The 19,639-nt window shown below is 47.4% G+C and overlaps 1 protein-coding gene across 5 annotated transcripts; it reads left to right on the top strand.

The window, feature by feature from the left end:
- Positions 1-24: 24 nt before the first annotated feature.
- On the top strand, positions 25-13,677 carry VGLL1 (vestigial like family member 1). Of its 5 annotated transcripts, XM_054213591.1 has the most exons (8): positions 25-1,571; positions 3,677-3,740; positions 4,532-4,761; positions 5,349-5,563; positions 5,654-5,768; positions 7,855-7,914; positions 11,352-11,493; positions 12,687-13,677. In XM_054213591.1, exons 3-8 carry the CDS (start codon positions 4,551-4,553, stop codon positions 12,718-12,720), a joined length of 777 nt encoding a protein of 258 aa, XP_054069566.1. In that variant the 5' UTR covers positions 25-1,571; positions 3,677-3,740; positions 4,532-4,550; the 3' UTR covers positions 12,721-13,677. The 5 variants fall into 5 exon arrangements, with proteins under 5 accessions (XP_054069566.1, XP_054069567.1, XP_054069568.1 ...); XM_054213589.1 differs by lacking the exon at positions 25-1,571 and adding an exon at positions 1,581-3,145 and having other exon boundaries at positions 5,349-5,768; XM_054213590.1 differs by lacking the exon at positions 25-1,571 and adding an exon at positions 3,153-3,568 and having other exon boundaries at positions 5,349-5,768.
- The last annotated feature ends 5,962 nt before the right edge of the window (positions 13,678-19,639 follow it).

The following is a 19,639-nucleotide window of genomic DNA, read 5'->3' on the forward strand; positions in this document are numbered from 1 at the left end:
AGCTGGAATCCGCTGTACGTGTTGCTGGAACTGTAAGTGTTCCCAGTGGGACATTGGTATTTGTTCCCTCCTTGGGTTTGGTTTCGGACTTGGTTCTGGCTCAGTGTGTTAATGGGCCCTGTGCGAAGGGAAAAGGGGCAGGAGTGACTGCAGACACCGTAGCTGTAATTGAGATTGGGGGGGGGGTGTGTGGTGTGTGTGTTTGTTAAGGACAAACCAGAATTTAAATTTTTATTCTTAGAAATGAAGATAATGCTTTTATTATTATTTTATTTTCTTCAAAGCTTGACGCTTTGAATGCTTAAAAATCCCTGGAAACAAGTTGTTTCGATTCCTATACAACACAGGGACAGGGCTGATAAACCCATTTTAACCCAGTACTTTGAGGTGTTCACCTAGGAGCTTTAAACTCATGCCAACTAACAACTTTACGAGTGCTTTAAGTGCCCAGCCTGAGAGGAAGTTCTCGAATGTGTCTTGAAAAGCCCTAGCGGAAGAAATCTCTGCTGTATGAGAGTTTTAAAAAAGGGTGTCAAAGAAGGACTGATGGAGATGTTGAGGGCACTTGCCTTGCTGACAGACTGGAATCCGGTCCGTCTCACAATGAAATTGTGTTTATGCAAAGAGTGTGTCAATAAAAGACTAAGCACCTTCCTGGGAAATGTTACAGCCTGGTAGTTAAGTTGTTCTGGGAGATGGCAGAGGGTGGATTCTTACCTCTTTAGGCAGAGGGAATTGGATTGTGCTCTCCTACTTTCTGGGTGAGTAAACAAACTCTTAAGCTACTGCAATAAAAGACATAATGCCACCAGTCTGGTGACTCTAGTTCCCCGGTGTATTTTTTCCAACTGAGACTGGCAAATTTGACCCCGTTTCAGCATTTCTGGAATGGCTGCAATTTGGTAATTTTGGTTGACTTACTACAAAAGAACCCCAAGCTACCTGTTCCTTGCTACAGCCCTTACAGGACAAGAATAATATTTTTATTTTTTGAAGATTTCTGTGAGCATTTAAACAGATCCAGCAAAGAAGAGAGAGGAAAATCGGTTATCCTGTTTATCTGGACTGGAGACAGGTGATGTTTTCCTTCTTGTAGATGTTTGTAGTTACCCACTTAGTACTGAAAATGCTGTAACCTGGTGTAGGAAAGTCCTTTCTGATCCTGGCCGAGTTTGGTTCTCTGCCATAACTTGTTTATCATCTTCCCCTGAAGTCTTCTGAAGTCCAGACGCTGTTGTCTTTATTATGTACACATTGTCATAAAAAAAAAAAAAAGGCAAAACCCAAACCCTACTTACAATCTTATTTTCCTCATTCCTGAAACCTCCTAACCTGGTTGACTTGTTGGAGTGCATTTCATGCATTCTTAGCAGATGGGCTGAAGGAAACGCCTAGTTCACTGGCAGCTAGAGGCTAGAAAGCATGTAGGGAGTTCATGAACGCTGCTTGTCTCCTCCTGCAGTCGCTGCAGAGCGCACACGGCCTGCCGGGGGAAGGATCCCGAGCTGCTGGACGCAGCATGACCTTGGAAAATCTTACTGGAGTGACACCACTCGTGACAGTGAGTTAAGGTAGGAGAATTCCCTGAGAATTTCAACCTGTGCTCACTGGCTTTCTCAAATGTTCCCTGATTTGAAAGATACTCGGTGAAAGAGAATGCCTGCTTGTTAAATCATTGCCTAATACTTGGGAAGTGGAAAATTTTAAATTTTATTTATTTTTATTTTCTTTATTTGGGCTGTGTGAAATAGAGAACAAAGAGTTCCCTGTCTGATGCTACAGTAATGGGAAATTAATACTACTAGCGAGGGTGGGGAATGTGAAAAATGTTATAAAGTATTGTCTCTTGTGGCTCGCAGTCAACCACCTTGTCTCTCACCCCAATAAACAGTGCTAAAGGAGCTTACAATTAATGTCACGAGCAAGTTAAGCGTGTTAATAAAGCGGTACAAAGACGCAATGGCTGGCTTGCACTGAGCAAGGCACAGGAAAAATAGACCTCTGGGCCAGAGCTAATGCTTTGGAAATTGTATGTTGCTGTGCAGTGGTGGAGCAGAGTGGGAAGGGCTGGCTTGCTGTTGAGATGGCCCGATGTAGTCCTTTCTCAGGCCATACGGTCACTGAGAAAGCCGAGTTTTCACTACCTGCTTTGAATTTTCCATGGCAAGCGTTGGCCTCCAGCTGAGCAACCAGAAAGTTTCTTAAGCTAAACAGCAGGGTGCTTTCTGAAACAAGAGTGGGCAAAAGTAGTGTCTCTTCCTGGGCTTGAAGTTCTTTCAGTTGTTTCGCTGTGATGTGCTGGTTCCTGCTCCCCTCATCTGCCTTGGGAAGGTGCCTGTAAATCCAGGAGGGAAGGGGTTTTTGGTTTAAGTTTCAGCGTTTGGGAAAGTTTGGTCAGTTTTAAAGTTCTGAAAGACGGTCTTCTGAATCAGATGGCTGTTACAGAGCATCCCCTTGAATTTCCTAACTGGTGACCAACCTGTACCTGTCCCATCCCCACCGCTGTGATGAGGTGGGCCAGAGGTTGGAGCTGGGGAAAGAATGCAAGAAGGACAAAGCAATAGAAATGCTAAAACGAGGACGGAGGAACTCTTGAGTTTGAACATAAATTGGTAGTTGATGACAGGGGACTAGGGCTAGCTGAGCGAGGGGTCATGAAGAGAGAACGCAACAGAGAAACAGGTAGAGCTAACAAGCAAAACTAGATGTAGAAGCAGATGATAAACATGGACAAGAATTTTGTAAATGAAGGCTTAAGATTAAAAAGGGAGATGGATTATGGCTGGATAACCTTAATCCTCATATTTCTTAATGTCTGAATACTTGGCTTTGCAGCCTGAACAGTCTTTTCCTGTGTAAGAAACAGGGACCGTTTGGAGGCAGCCTTTGCAGATACTTCAGAATACCCTTCGAGACACAGATGAATGCAATGGTTATTGGGAAGCTTCTCAGCATTGGAGGGTTTATGATTAGAAAAGAAATCAGATAAATGTATTGGAATAGCTTAAGCAACGCTGTGTATTGCAGGGTTAGTTGGATGGAAACGCAAATCTAATGATTCATTACGTTTTGCATGATACAACTGGCTATCGGCCGAAGGATTCCCCGCTCTCTGAAAAATAACAGCCTTCTTTTTGCTACCAAGGTAAATCAATTATGCTGTGCGGTGTGATGAGCTGACAGTGAGACTGGAAAATTGAATAGAACCAGCAGGACCTTCTCACTGCATTTGCAGCCTGAGCATTGCTAAATCTGATTTTGATTACAGCAGAAAATATGAGCTCTGGTTGTAGAACTAGCTCCCCTGCGGCCAGAAACTGCACAAATGCATAAAAACGACGCTTCACCAGGGCAAGCAGTGACATTCCTTGTCCTACTCTTACCATATCTGGCAGCAGAGATTTTTAAGGAGAACAAAAAGGAGTCTTACAGTCTTCTGTTGACTTCCTGCAAACTATTTTAGAGTTATTCCGGCCTTAAATCTGTAACTTCTGGTTGAGCTACAGTGTGTGTTTTAGCAGTCTTGCTACCAAAGCTTTAAGCAACTGGCAGGCCCATCACGTTCTAGGTAAGTTGTTTCAACCAAAAAAAGTTGTTTTGTTTGGTGGGTTTTTTTATTTGAATTTGCCATAATATGAATTTCCAATAATTTAATCTGAGTGTCTTTTTCTAACAGGTGAAACAACTAATTACTCTCAGAAGTCTTTTTCTTGTGGAGGTCTGTGCTGACAGTGACCAAGGTACTTTGAACTTCACCTTATCGAATGTTGTTATTATTTTAAGTTCCAGTGAGGTTTTTCTTTGATTTGTTTTTTCACTCTATCAGTGTGGGTTTGGAACAATGCAAAAACCAGAATTGGACAAAGCATTTCGATAAGTTCACCCTGAACTTTATCCAGGGCTAATGCCACCTCTGGATTATTTGTCCCAGTGCTTCAGTTCTTTTAGCACAGTTCCATCCTCGGGGCACGTTTGCACAGCGCTGGGCCCTACGCCCAGGGTTATGGAGACGGATGAGGGCAAAGTGAGAAATGACAGCTGGTGAATAGATGTGCCCCTTTTATTTTTCAGTAGAGCCGATGCGATGGCATTGACAGGTATCTCATACAAGGTCGGTATCCATCAGAGCCTTTTTGAGCCATTCACAGCTTTAAAGATGCAATATCCCTTACTAATGTCGCATATTGTACGGTTATATCAAACTTAGAGTTCTCCGGCAAAAGATACTGCTGTGAAGGAGTTAAAGATAAATAGGACTCAATTTGTCTGCTTGGGAGAAAGGGGCTCCCATCACATTCTGAGAAATGCAATGCATGTTTATTGAAAGTTTTCTCTTTTTGTTTTATATCTACTAAGGAAATCTGAAAAGAAACGGGCCATGGAAGAAGCAGAAATCCAGATAAAAAATCTAATCATAACAGTTCTTCTGGCCCTACCAGTTTCAGGAGGAAGATGGGCCCACCACTCCCTGTGCACTTTAAGTGGAATAGTATTTCTTTGACCAATCTGGGTTTTGGGTTTTTTTTGGCAGGGGCTGTTGGTTATTGAAAATGGAAGACACCAGTAAGCTCTCTCCAAAGCCGTGTAAAAGCAAAGAACCCGTGAAAACAGAATGGGGGTCTCAGAGTGTTGTATTTACGTATTTCCAAGGGGATATTAACAGCGTGGTAGATGAGCATTTTTCTAGAGCTCTGAGCAATGCCAAGAACCCACAAGACCTGAGCACAAAGCACAAGGGCGAGACTGTTGTCCTGAAGAACGGTGAGCCGCTTTCTATGCCTGAGCGTGGTGGTAGACAGGGGTGACTAGCTTTCACTAAGGAATGTAAGATGCAGCGTACTTAAATTTGGAATTGTGAGCAAACAGAAAGCAAGAAAATCACACTTGTAAAGCCCTGGATAACGTAGCTGGGACTTCCAGGGTAAATCCCTGTGCTTGCTGGGATGCTTCCCAAGCTCTCCATGGGCCTGTTGGCAGGACCGGGTCCTCATTTCCCAACCGTGAGCCTCCATCACTGTCAGATGATGCATTAAGTGCATTATGTCTTAATTTGTTGTCTTTGCAAAAATATATTTGTCTAACCTTGCAATTGTTAAAACCGTGCCTGTGCTAGTGGCCTGTAAGAAAGCCTGTGTAATATTTATTTGAAAGTATTGGTGGTGGTGGTGTAGTCCACTTTTAGTATGAATTTGTTGTTGATTTTTACAATAAGCAGTACCAAAGCAAGTATCTATGTCTTTAAAAATGAGTATGCAATCCAGTAGCATTACCTTAGAAGTCCGTTGGAATTTGCCTTGGAAAAAAATAAGAATTGGTGAGACTTCAGATGCTTTCTTTCTCTTTTTAAGTAGATAGCATGTCTCCCCATCAGTGGAATTTCTCTTCACATTGCTCCAAACCATATCCATCATCTTCTGCTACAAGCATGTCAAATTCTGGTCTGAATTTTTCTGCTGCTGGTATGGCAGGCCAATACCAGCCATCAGCTCCACGGAGTCATCCAACTCAGCCTGCAGATTTATGGCCCTTCCCTTCCATCGGGACTCCCAGTCTTACCAGTTCGGTATATCATCATGCCTTGCCTGACCTGCATGCGGTAGATGAACCGATCTCTGACAGGAAATACGGTTCTCTTCTTGGTCTTCTGCAACAGGAAAGGTGCCTGACATCCATGCAAGAATGTACCGTGAAGCAACACTCAAGTTCTGCTTGTATGACTGGACCTGCTATGTTACAAAATATAAGCCAAAGTTCAGCTCCTGGGGGAGGTAAGGAAATATTTACTATCACTTTATCCTTTGATGGCATCTTATGTAAAGAGACAAAATAATACAGCTTGTTCCTAAGGTTCTTGAATTGGAGCCATCTTCAGCCCAGCTCATAGAAGTTTTCTTCAATAGTTGATCCATACCGTGGTACTTGGGATTGGTTAGCTAGCTAGTATGGCTTAATCAAAACTACGCGTTGCCCACTTGCACAATATTTTACCTTCTGGCTGACACTAGGGGATTATTTTAAGTGAATATAAACATTATCCACAGTGCCATCAGGATCTCTACCTTACAGGTAGTAGGTATGAGCAGATGCTCCTTATAGGTAGTAGGTAGAGCAGATGCTCCTGTACTATGACCAGAAGAGGGTGGCCAGGAAAGAGCCCTGAGCGCCCTATCTTGCTGTGTTAATGATACTCTGAATAAAGGGTGGGGAAACTGCAGCCCTTACCAGAAAGGCCAGGGATTTCTTTCCCTCCCCAGTCTCTGTCTGTAGCTGGGAGGACTAGTCGGAAGGGGCTGGCAGGCCAGCCTCGCCTTATCTCCCAGCTAATTCCTGCCTTCCACGAAGCACTGCTGCCCTGCGTGTGGAAGGCTGCGATTGCTCTGCAATCCCTAATGCAATCCACGCAGGAGCGACGATTGTTGCTTATTTATTATTAACGATTAGTAGGAATCCCAGTCCTACGTACTGCCAGCACACGGAGAACGATGGCTGGTGACTGAAGTCCATTTCCTGGGAGGTGACATCCCTACAGCATCTGGGACTGCTGGATGAAATTGCTCCCTTGTGAGTAATTGCTGCCTTGAGCAGCTCTCTGGGGTCAGGCTGCCTGGCCCTGGTGCGCTGTTGGGGTACGCCTTCGTTGCCATTCTTGGGCGTCACCTGCATCGTCAGCTTGGCACTGGCCTCCAAGAAAAATGGGTTGTGAAATTGTTTAGGGAGTCTGCTGGAAAAATAGAGCACGTCCTACCTGGTGCTTCTAGATAAAAAGGACCGGGCGTGTGAAGAAGTGATCTTGAGCCTTAGGTTTTCAAAAATAACCAGCTGTGAAATACCTACTGGTTACCCAGTTCCTAATCTGCGTCCGCAGGAATTTGGCAGAACATTGGGCTAAAACTGCTGGTTATATCTGCAGCGTTATCCTTTTTGGAGGCTACACCAGAGCTATGTTGTTATGAGGACCCCAGCTGTAGGTGTTTTGCTAACTTTTTCTTGCTAGAGCGTTCAATGCTTTCTGTGTATGGAAAAGGGAGAGTGTGTATGTTTTTAGCTGGAATATAGACCTCCTGCTCCTGATATAATAGATGGATGTAGCTGCGACCACAAGTATGAATTGCACCCTAGACTTTTTGCAGCTAGTAAACGACGGTCTAATTACTTTGAAGACTGTGTCTGCACTTCTAGGATTTAACTTAAGAACAAGGTTAGGTGCCCTCTTCCCCCAAGGGGGCAATGTCAGCCTAGCAAGGCTTGGGAGCCCAAGGAACCGACGCCTCCAAAAAAGGAGATGTTTCATGAAACTAGCCTTGGGATCGAAAAAGGGAAGCAGCGCTAACGACTTCTGCTCAAAATTTCAGAAAGAAAATGACTGGGGGGAAAACTGAAGAGGAAATTAAACAGCTCGATGTTCCCCAACTACCGCAAATTAAAGCTTTTTCTTTCAGGATGTTTACAGGGCCTCTCTGAATATTCGGGGAGCCTCGTAACACCCCATGTGTAACGCTGTGCATGTGCTTATCAAGCAACCCAAAAAAGAAGAGATAAGAAATGACTGGCCCGTGTTCACAGGGAGTGTTTGGCAAGTCCCTAGGATGTGTGCATCTAGGCTGGCTGTGGGAGTCCCCGTTTCTTGGCGCTATCTGTTAAATATACTTCTCGTTGCGCTGTGTCATGTTTAAGAACAGCTGATATTTATATTTATGGAAGTATATATTGCTGTGCCAGACAGCACAGAGCTCCCCAGCACCTGTGCTATAAGCTGGGCTGCAAAAGCACAAGGTTTCTTTAGGAACTGCTGACTACTTTTAGCTTTATGTTGAATCTCTGCTCATCTCCGGTATTTTTTTTTTTTTTTTTAAGAGAGGAAAGCAAGCTCTTACCAAGGCTCAGAAAATCCCAGCGTAAGCCATGCCGCTGCAGGTGAGTAATGAAACCAGCAGGTTTGGACCGAATTAATAGTCACGTATGAAGGATAGCTGCCTTGCTTATGCACGCAGAATTAAAGATGCTTTCTTGCTTGCTTCCAGACTGTATTTCAAAAGCTTGCTTTTCCCCCAGATATACGCGCCATCTCCCATAACTACGTTAACAGAGAAGAGGGTAAAATGAGATATGTGATCTTTTCACTCCGTCTGCCTTGGGTTTTGTGGTCCTACCATCAGCTTGCCGCTTTGCAATGCCTATTTTGGGCTGGCTGTCTAAATTTCAGATCCCGGAAAGATAGGACACCCCTTGCTTTGTAGCTCAAGCACCCGGCTTCAGGCTGAGGTCCCCGTGGGACCTGTGTGCTCATGTCGCTGCAGTTCTCACCGACAAACCCACCACGCTGCTAGCGGCATCATTCTAAGAAATTATTCCCAAAGTATTCAGGCTTCCGTATTTTTGTTAGCCTCTTGAGACTGCGTCACACCCTGATGTTGGTTCTTCGATGTGCAATATTTTGGGGATGCTTTGGAGGGGTCATTCAGGTTATTCTAGTAAGGGCCCTCTTGCATCAGACCCAAAGGTGCAATTCTGTTTGCACAACGTCTTAGGAGATTGCATGGACTATGCTGTTTGACGGTCCTGATGCTGCTGTGTCTTTCAGGTATTCAGATTCACGACAGAAGACGAGATTTGTACTTTTAGCAACTGGATGTTTCTACTTTATTCTGAAAGAGAAAGTTCCAGCCGTGAACTTTTTATTATTTGGAACTGTGAATCAGGAAGACATGAACTGCAGATATTCTGTGCTTTTTCTCTCAGCTGGAAGAATAGATGTGCTACTTGGGGAATGAAAAATCATCTTTTTCTATTCAGTAAATAATTTCTAATAGCTGCGGTATTAAACCTGAGAGTATGTTTGTTGTGAAGAAATACTGTCTACTTAAGGCGTTTCATGGAGCCCTCTTGAAAGGACCCAGCACTTTTTTAATCTTTCTGTGTTTATTCATTTATTAGTTATCTCTTGGTAAGAAGCACGATTCTTATCAACACAGTTGATAACTGATAAATGCAGGGATGCAGTTAGCATAAATTCAGCGCTGCAGCTTCTTAGCTTGATTTGATATCTCCATATTGTTCAAAATAGTCTTAGACCGTGGGCAAGAGGCTTCAAGACAAGCACGGGTCAGCAAAGCACGTTATCGTATTTATGTTTTGGAAGTACAGTAATTTGTAACCATACTTGCAATTCACAGGGACATCCTTCAGAAGCCATATAATATGCATATGCCCGAAGGCTCTGTTTTGCCCTCCCGTAATGTATAATCATCCTTTCGAAAACAGTGAACTAACACTAGATCTGGGAGGAAATCTGCATCCTCGTTGGATGCAATTAAAATACCATTGAGCAGAAAGGCGGAGGTGGCGATGGTATATTTTCCCAGCCTCTCTGCGGGCGTAAAAGGTTCTTTTTCTAAATAAACCCTGTGGGGATGGATTTTAAATGATTGAGCTTGAAGGACTTGGCCACCTGAACAAGCGAAAACCAATCCCTCCATGGCAGCTGCATCCCACAGACGGAGAGCGGCTGAACCGGGGGTGGGTGGTCCCGATGCTCCTCCCCGCAGCAGAACGGCAGCTGTGAACCGGCCATTGGTACGGTGCAGTCAGATCCCCCCTCGCTTCACCACTCACCCGGGGCAAATAGAATTCCTGAAGCTTCTGCGGGTAAAACCTCCTGTGGCTGGTGTTGAGGTTCGTGTATGTAATCCCTGCAGCAAGAGAGACTGCTTAGCCTTTAGTGTCAACCCCGAGGATAAAAAAGATTTGTGTTTATGTTTTCCTTCTTCATTAGCTATACATTAATTTAATATAAAGGAGCACGATTAATTTCCTGGCAGCTTTATGCATTTGCTGAAGGAAATTTGACCGTTTTTGCTCCTAGAGCTTGTGATTTTGTAGGAGAAATCCTCAGCTGGTATAAAGTGTTTGCGGCTCTGTTTGTGCCACGTATCTATGCTGCCACTGAATCTCCTTCAGTTAGGACATCCTGCATAATTTTATAAGTAATTTGAGTTCAGCAACTTTCGATGTTTATGCTACTGATTCAAAAAGAAAAATTAAAAAAAAAAAAATCCCGGTTTGTATGATAGAAGTCTGCTCTAGCCATATACATGGGTTAGACCAACCTGAGATCACATGCGAGGGGAACTGTTTTAACTAAATTAATAAAGGGTAGACCAACATCCTGTCTCTTGATAGACGAGCACTGACAAATCACTCATTTTTACTATTTCTACACAACTGCCTTTCTGCTCTTTCAGCTTTAGGAATACTTACCCAAGTACTTTTCTTCTGTCGTCCCAAATCACTTAATTCCCTGATTTTTAAGACCACGTGGTAATATAATCTGCCTTCCTTCATGGGCTGAAGCAGAAATTTCCAAGCTGTGCTCCGTACATGTGTCTTACTGGCGTGTGTTGTAATTCCAGTGAAGTTATTGCTTCAGAATAGTGAAATACTACTTTTCTCTCCCTCTGACCTCCCTCCTAAAAGAAAATGCTTAAATAATTCTGTCTAAGGTCAGAAAATGTGTGTGACAGTATATTTAAATGCTCTTAAAAGGTAGTGTTTCTTGGAACAGTTTGGTCCAGTGCGTGTCACAGCTGGGAATATTCAAGGTGACTTATAAAGCCCGTGTTTCTGGTGAATCAACCAAGTGGGGTCGGACAGTGCCGGGGGAGGAAAACACCTCGTTTTTAAATGCATGTCACTTAATGGAAGGACACAAGGTGGAACTGCCTTGACACGGTAACGCTTTGAGCCACTGCAAGGTTTGGCAAGGCCATGTCCTCACCATCTGACCTGGGGAAAAGGAGCAAGCACTGGGGCAGCCTGAGGGAGGGTGTCTTACCCCCGTCCCCCTTCTCCTGGGCAGATGGGTGCATGTTCCCCTCCCCGACTGCGGGGAGGACGATGGCCCCGGGGTGCAGGGCTGGGGACAGAGGCTCTGCTGCTCTGCCGTTTGGTCTCACACCACCCGACCGGAGCGTGCCTGGCTTTGTGGGCATCTTAATAATCAATGCAGTTAACCCAGCAGCGCAATTTGCCTTTAATCACTTAGTATGAATAGAGGCGTGAGCATTGCACAGCAGTTCCCTGCATTAGGAAGGCTTTTATATATATATAAGAAATATATACACATATATCTATTCCTCTACATATTGTTTGTCCAGAGTGGAGCGTTTCTTGCTTTCCCACTCAGGCTAATGCCGCGTTCCTGATGCTGCCGTCACGCTCCGGTGCCGGCGCCTTCATTCCCATGCAGGACGTGCGCTCCCTCGCTCGGAAGGACTTGGCAGACGGCGCCCGGCATTCAGCAGCTGCCATCTGGTACTTCCCACGGTTATTTTCGGTTCCTCCTCTGAATGCAGCAATCACGGTGGTGACGGGAGGAGAAGGGATGCGGGATGGACCTGTTTCAACAGCTTCCGCCTCCCCCGGTGCTAGCGCACCTCTGCGGAGACCGCTCCGAAGGACAGAAGGACAAACGTGGGCCAGGTGTTACATTTTCTGGTAATTTACTGACCCTGTGGGAAAATGCTGTTTGCCTTCGTTTGGGTGCCATTTCTAAAGCTTTAGCGCAGGAATAACTTCTTTGCACGGGTGGTTTTTCTCTCGGCTTTTTCTGATGGGCAGATGAGATGCAAAGAGCCCCGTGCGGAGATTTAGGCAGAGAAAAACACACAAGTGCTTGGCATACCTGCCCTGGGAGGAGGTTGGGGCTTCTTTTCTTTTTTTTTTTAATAGGCTGTAGGAACCGTTGTACATGTTGCACCGGGCACCTCTCGGACACAGGCATTTTCTTCCGTGCCCTCTCGCACGGGGTGGCCCTGGTCCAGCTCCTCCTCTGATGGGCAGATAAAGCTCGTGGGTGGCTGGGAGCAGCAGCGGAGCTGGCTTAGCCGCTCCACCCCATTTTAGTCATTCATTAGCAGCGTTAAAAATAGTCCCGGACTGCAAGGACAAACAAGAGAGATTCTTTTGCCATTAAAGAAAAACCTAAGGGTTTAAAAAAAAAAAAAAAAAAAAAGGCAGGCGGGAAGGCAAGAATGCTACAGGGTAACTCAACCACAGTTTCTATGGCCTCTTCTGAGCGTTCGTTGCCTCTCTTCCCCATCAGCCTAAGCATTTTACTTGACGCCAGTCTAGTTCCAAAATGTCCCAGAAGCGTGACGGAGGTGTGACGGTCTGTTTGCATTTCTTATTCCTAATTTTGGATGAGGAGCTGAAAGAAACAGAAATTCTCCCGTGCTCACTCGGGCTGGAGGTGGCGGCCCTTTGCTGGGGAGCTGGGCAGTCCCTGGGAGAGGGCTGGCCGGCCCCAGCCCAGGGGACAACCACCAGCTGGCGGTGATGCCAACAGCGATGCCGCCTGGGAAAATGGTCACGGCTGGTGGCCCTTACCCTGGAGCTGATGTCCCTCATCCCTTTCGGAGCAGGGAACCCAAGCGGTTGTTGCTTTTCTTTTTGTTCAGGTGTCAATTAATTTCATAGAATCACAGAATCGCCTAGGTTGGGAGGGACCTTTCAGATCATCTAGTCCAACCATCAACCTCACACTGACAAAACCCATCAGTAAAGATTTGCCCCGTCACCGTGAGAAGGGGACACCTTGTCAACCCCCATGGCACGCAGCCCTTGGTAAACACTCGCTCATCACTGGAATTTTTGACCGTCTTGTGGTTTTTAACCCTCTTTTCTGGTAGGCTCTGCCAAGTGGGACAGTCCTGCTCCTGCTGAGCGGCTCGGAGTGGCACGGCAAGGCGGAGATCTGGCCAGAGCAGGGCAGTTGTCTGAACTCTGTGATCTGTGCCCTGCGCAATGCTGCGAAGGTCAGGAAATAGCGTCAAAATTCCTTTTTTTTTTATTTTTAAAATAAAAAATAATCTCAAAGGTGGTTCATGTGGGAAAGTTCTCAAAGCATTGAAGAAAGCTAGTGGGTTTGGGTGAGAAGAGTGGATTCATGGCATCCTTCCCCCTACAGAAGAGCAGAAGCGTGGGTGGGAAAGAGCTTGCCATCCGAGCAGAGAGGCTCTCACCTTCACTCGGGAATGCGACGGCTCCTTGCTCCTGGGTAGGTGGGCTCCCAAATCCCCCCAGGAAAATAGCAGCCGAGCCTTTTCCATCACTGTCCGAAGGGCTGGTTCTGCTCGCTTCGTGTCCCAGCAGCCTGGGGAGCCGCTGGGTGCAGGGCGCTGCGATAAGGAGGGGGACCGGAGCCAAACCTGCCCACCCCATCAGTGCCTCCGCGCGGAGAGCACGCTGCTCTGTGAGCCTTTTCCAAAGCTGGGTCAGGAAAAATGCTCCTTACTAGGTCTTCCCCCACCCCCCCCCCACCCCGTGTGTGTATTTGGGGTTATTTTCCCTGTGGGCAGATTTATGACTAAGTGTCTGTGTGGCCTTGGTAGAAATAAAGGCAAACAAATAACTGGAAGAGGTGATTTCCTGGGAAAGGTAAAAGCGTCGTCGCCCCACTCTGTTTTGTGATCTGTTTTCCTGTACTGTCGGGTTTGAAACACTGCACGTTTTGGGCTCAGGGCTCTAATCCGCTTAGCTGCTGATCCCCTGAGCCCTTGTTAGTACCCTCTGAGTTATCACATCGAGTTACACTGGGAGGATTTCAGCAGCAAAAGGGTGCAAACTGGTGGTTTTGGTGCCTGGGCTGCTGGGAGGAGGATGCTCTCCTTGTTTCAGTATCGCGCCCCGTGTCGGAGGGCTGCGTGTCACCGCACTGGCAAAACTGCTGTGCAAGCGCCTCTGCTGCGGTCACATCACCCCCATCGCAATTTCTTTGCCGAGAGGGTGCAAAGGCAGCTGAGGAGGGGACAAGTCAGCGGCCGGGCTGCAGCATGGGGCTCTCTGGGCCACCGAGGATGATGCTTTTGGGTGGCTGGAGCCGTAACGGGGCTGGCTGACCCCAACTGAAAGGTGGTGCTGCTCTAAACGCAGCCCAGCGAGAGCCCCTGCCTCCCCTCTGAGCTCACCAGCACCCACGCTGTGGGTTCCCACTGCTCCCAGCGCCTCGGCCAGCTGGCTGAAGCTGGGTGCAGCACCCCGAAAGCTGGTGGCTTCTTCCAGCCTCCATCCTCCCCCCTGTGCCCCCATCTGGGCTCTGCAGGGTCCAGGTTTGAGCCTGAGCAGAGCAATTTGTGTTTTCCCCATCGCCTTTTTCTCCACCTGGCAGATGCTCGGTCCGGTACAGGGCTATATAAATATTACCAAGCAGTTTTTCATACTGAAATACAACAGCATTTCATCTCCTCCTTACCGCCTTTCCACCTGAGATAGGGATAAAGTAGCAGCTCTCTCCCACAAATAAAAAGTTTCTATGCTCAGCATTCTGACTCACTCCCATTAGCTCCCAATACTCTACATTTACCAGAGAGAAGTGTCGCTTTAGGTAAATCCCGCTGCCAAACGGAAAAACAAATTGAGCGGATGGAAGGAAACTGAATGTACTGAACACGCAAAGGGCATCTCGTAACTGAGCACAGCCTAAAATAATCCTGCACTGGCTGCCTGTCACGTGCTGTCTCCCCGTGCCTGGATGGCTGCAAGGGACTCCATCGGCAGTGGAGAAGCACCCCGACATGGGCTTCATCTCTTACCCCTTGTCCATAGGCTCAGGGATGACCCAAGTCCTGCAGATACCACTGAGTGATGCGGTCAAGGGACAACGCTTTGATTTGGTCTTGCAGAATCATGGAATGGTTTGGGTTGGAAGGGACCTCAAAGCCCATCCAGTGCCACCCCCTGCCCTGGGCAGGGACACCTCCCACCAGACCAGGTTGCTCCAAGCCCCGTCCAGCCTGGCCTTGAACCCCTCCAGGGATGGGGCAGCCACAGCTTCTCTGGGCAACCTGGGCCAGGGGCTCACCACCCTCACAGCAAAGAATTTCTTCCTAATATCTAAATCTCCCCTCTTCCAGTTTAAAACTGTTCCCCCTTGTCCCATGGCTCCCCTCCCTGATCCAGAGTCCCTCCCCATCCTTCCTGTAGGCCCCCTTCACATACTGGAAGGGGCTGGAAGGTCTCCCCGGAGCCTTCTCTTCTCCAGGCTGAATCCCCCCCAGCTCTCTCAGCCTGTCCTCACAGCAGAGGGGCTCCAGCCCTCCCAGCATCTCCGTGGCCTCCTCTGGCCCTGCTCAAACAGATCCATGTTCTTCTTGTGCTGAGGACCATGAAAGCCTTGAAAGTCTGTTTGTCTCATAGTTTTGTGGATCCCATCCAGCTCCTGGCCCCATGGAGTGGCTCCCACGTCTGACTGGGTCTGGTTGTGGCTCTGGAAACCAGGACATCTGGATTTGGGTAGGTCGTAGAGCAGTGTGGGCTAATGCGGAAAAGCCAGGTTCTCAGGAGGGCAGGGAGGAAGGCTATTGCTTCTTGTGAACTGCTCAAATATTGTCAAGTCTCAAGTGCGTTCCGGATACATGATATTTAACAGAAGTCGCCATGTGCAGCTCACCCGTGTGAGGAACGCTGTGTACAATCTGGGTATGTACTCACATCACTCCAGAGAGAAACACAAGGGCTAATTAGAAATGATGGGCAATTAGGAAAGTTCTCCAGCTGGACTTTTTGACGCATAAAGGAGTTGTGAGGTTTTTTTGACGTTAGAATAAGTAGATTTTAAGGAAAATCTCCCCGCTTTAGTCAAGCTGTCACAGAACTAAGACATCTGAGACGTGTGATACTATCACAGTTCCACCTACCACACGTTGTTTGTTGGGGCTGGGTTTGTGCCATGTTTTAAGAAAAGATTAGCATTCGCAATGCTCTCTTTCCCCTGCCTAAGGTTGCACCAGTAACTGCTGATCGTAAGTGTGAAAAGAGCAGCCAGGCATGACTAGAAGTTCTTTACAGTGAGGGTGGTGAGACACTGGCCCAGGTTGCCCAGACAGGTGGTGGAGGCCCCATCCCTGGAGACACCCAAGGCCAGGCTGGATGAGGCTCTGAGCAACCTGATCTAGTTGAAGATGTCCCTGCTGACTGCAGGGGGGTTGGACTAGATGGCCTTTAGAGGTCTCTTCCAACCCAACACATTCTAGGATTCTATGATTTGGCTCGTGAATCATAAAGGTGCTTCGCTAGAACAGCAGCATCCAGGGCTGCGCCGTGTCGCGGGGAGCAGGGAGATGAGTGATTTACTGTGAGTAAAAGGGCTGGGGCAGGAGGGGCGGGGGGGTGTTACCACTCTGCTCCACGCAGGATCTGAGCACCCTCTCCTTGACCTCTCTGTTTGCCAACAGAGTGCGAAACGATTGCCCAACGCCTGCCCTGGGTGGTTTGGAACTGCTTTTCTGGCTTTGTCCAAATATGCAGGATGAGGATCACCGCTGAACCCTTTATCCCATTTCTTGCCAAAAAAAAAAATACATATATTACAGAGGATTGAGTTTTTTAGATGGTTTTGGGGCGTAAAATCCATACGCGTGGTCTATAAGGTGGCACAAGCACAGCTGGTCGGTGCGTGACTCACGCCTGTCCCCACCTGGGCAGGGCTGGAGGATAACCCGGGTCTGATGAGGGGTTTTTGAGGTCTGTCACTCCAACCACGCTGTTCCGGACCGCCTGTCTCGCCAGGAACACCCACGGGACGGTGTGATGCTGAGGGAGGGGAGGAGGCGTCGCCGATGAGATATTTGACACGCTTATGATTTAACAGCTATTCAAACTTTGTTCGTGAGGCAAGGCAGATCGAGAGGTTGAATTTAACAGCGCTTAATCATTAACCGGTTCAGGGGTTTGCAAAGCGAGTAAACAAAATAACTGAATGGTGACTTAATTACAGTTTTGAAGGTGACAAAATTCACACTAACCTACTAGAAGGTATCCCAAATCAATGCATATACATATGAGTAAAGGTACAAATCACAAATTAATGCTTTTTTTTATATATTTATCTAAGTAAAGCATAGAAGCGCACGCATACACACACATACAGGTCTCCGATCGGGAATTTCTTAATAGCAGGTAATGCTAGCGAGCCGAAAGGTGCCGCTTTTAGGTCCTACACGTGCACCGATGGACACAAGAGCATCCACACCCATAAAGCTGATGTGTATCTCGCGACCACCACAGGAGGCAAAGCCAGGCAGGATCTCACGGGCAGGCGGTGGGTCGAGGGATGCACCGTGCATCAGCATCCCGTGAGGCGTCCCCATGCAGCATCCTCCCCGCACGGGCACGAGCGGTGACCCCCCCCACATAGAAACACATTGGCTGCCCGCAAGTTGTGTACTGGTATCCCAAAAACTAGCTTGGTTTGTTTTTTTTTTTTTTAATTTTTCCTTCCTTACACAGAAAAGCAGTCTGGAAATACCAGTTTGGGAAGCAGCTGTGGGATGATCCCGCAGGGCACTGGCACTGCCCAGGCTGGCCTTATTCTGGGCAGATTTCCCGCGCTGACACGCTGTAGGGCACAAAACAACCATATAAGAGTGACTAATGAGAATTGCTGCCCGTCTCCACACACGAATGCTTGGGAAGGGAGGGGTTTCAGGGGAATAAGAGCCTTTTCTACCCCTCCTCCTTGCTTGGGAAAAATGCTTTCCGTGGCTTTGCAGACTGGGGAGCGCGGGAACCCAGAGCCAGGTTTATTCCCCTGGGCATACCCATCCCCCTCGGCTCTCATACGCACAGCTGCAGCGTTTGCTTGAATGCAGACCAAAAACCCGAGGATCTTCTGGCCTGATTCTGGCTTTTCTGCTTGCGAAGCCCGACGCGCGCTCGCTGGGTGCACGAGGAGCGTAAGCCGCGGCAGCCCTGCCCTTGCCGCTGACTTTGTTTGTGTCAATAAGAGCAGAAGTGTTGCCCATCTCTGCAGGCACGCCGAAAGGAAAAAAATTAGTGCATCTAGTCAGGCTGGCTCAGCTCGAGCGGTTCTGGGGTTGTGTTCTGGATCTTTTTTAGCCGTCTTGAAAGGAGGGAGAGAAATCTGTAATTAAATCAATACATATGTAAACGAGCATCTGCCGCAGAACCAGTTTGACTTCTTTGTGTTAAACACGTATTTCTGTTGATGCGTTATTTGTGACATATTCTTTGTGGATAAGGGTGTTATTAAATTGGATTTTGGCTTGATTTAAGCAATTAAATGAGTCAAATCATTCTATTCATTTGCAGGATTTGTTAAGCTCTTATGTTGGTTCCTGATGCGTGTTCCTGAGGCTGCCTCTCCACTGACAGCTACTTTTATGATTTACCATTATTCAGAGGTAGGTTTGGGTAAATCGTGCAGCTGATAAACTGTCGGTGGTTGGTTTTTCAGTGACCAAACGTGGTTTGACGTGAAACTAAGAGCCCTTCTGGCGAGGCTGCGTTTGGGTTTGGTTTGTTTCTGCGCTTCTCCAAGAGCACCTTCTCAAACCTCAGCCAAAGCTGCAGTAACTTCAGGCTGGTTCTTTGGTGGCTCTAAACTCAAGTAGCTCTATTTCGGTCATCCGGTGTGCAGTAAAAATACTGAAAGCCTCAAGTCTTTGTGGCATGAAAGAAGGTATTGTTCTTTCCCATGTAGGAAATTAGTCTGGTCTTGCATTTCCTCAACGCTCAGTGCTGCCGTTTACTCCTTGGATAAACATGATCCATTCTTCTTTGTTTCTTTTCAAGGCCTGGTTCAGAGCTTAGACGTCCCGAAATCTCTTTTTTTTAAAAAAAATATATATATTCCTAGCTCTGCTGTTTTTGAAAAAAACCATCATATTGGTGATTTTGCTGTTTGGGACCACTCGGTCCGCAGGGACGCTCCAGCCTGTGCGGAGCTTGTGCGTTGGACTTGGGTGGCAGGATCAGGGGATGGCTGCCTCTTCTTCCTGGGGTGTGCACTCGTTTCTTCCTACACTGGGAAACCCAGCTGTGTCGATACGGCTCAGTCAGGAAGGACGCTTGGCCTGGCCTCGTTAGATGTATATTTTCAGCTGCAGCCGGTTTTCACCACGTGTGCGTAGTCCTCCATGCCTTTGTGCCATGCAAACGCTGCGCGTGTCTCTTCCCTTTTGCAGGGTGTTTCTCTTATCATGGAATATCTCGAGTTGGAAGGGATCCATAAGGATCATCGTGCCCAACTCCCTGCTCCTCATGTCCTGCCCAGTGCTGCTTCCGCAGCTGCGGCAGAAGGAGAGTGGGAGCAAAGAGCAAGGGGCACCTCTGGCTGCTTTTGCGTATCGTAGCACTTTGGGATTATTAGTGCTATTAACGGTACTTTGCACCCCCGAGGACATGCAATGTGTTAGCACCCGTGCAATTAAGTTTGTCACTCGTTTGTGGGCGGATTCATCGTGCTGCTGGCGATTGCAATAGATACGCGGTGCAGCTCTTGGGTGACAAATGGCACGTCATGATGCTCGTGTGGTAATTCCAGGAGGCTCCATCAGGACAAGGCTCATCTGCTGCGTGGAAGCCCAGAATGAAAAGATGCTCACTGATCCCAAAAACTTGAACATTTGCCACGCTCTGCTGCTGCTGCTGCTGCAGCCTTTGAACATTACATTTGTTGTGCAGACAGCAGAAGACAAGAATAAGAAACGGATTGAGGCAAGGAATGCAAATACTACCTTTTTGCCTGATGATAAAACAAGAAGATATTTGGAAAAGCCACCTGCAATGCCCAGTGGAAGAGGGATAATGCAAAGCTCATGCATGCTCCATGCCGTGGTCCTCA

This window comes from Rissa tridactyla, chromosome 9 (genome assembly GCF_028500815.1).
Source record: "Rissa tridactyla isolate bRisTri1 chromosome 9, bRisTri1.patW.cur.20221130, whole genome shotgun sequence".
Taxonomy (NCBI): domain Eukaryota; kingdom Metazoa; phylum Chordata; class Aves; order Charadriiformes; family Laridae; genus Rissa; species Rissa tridactyla.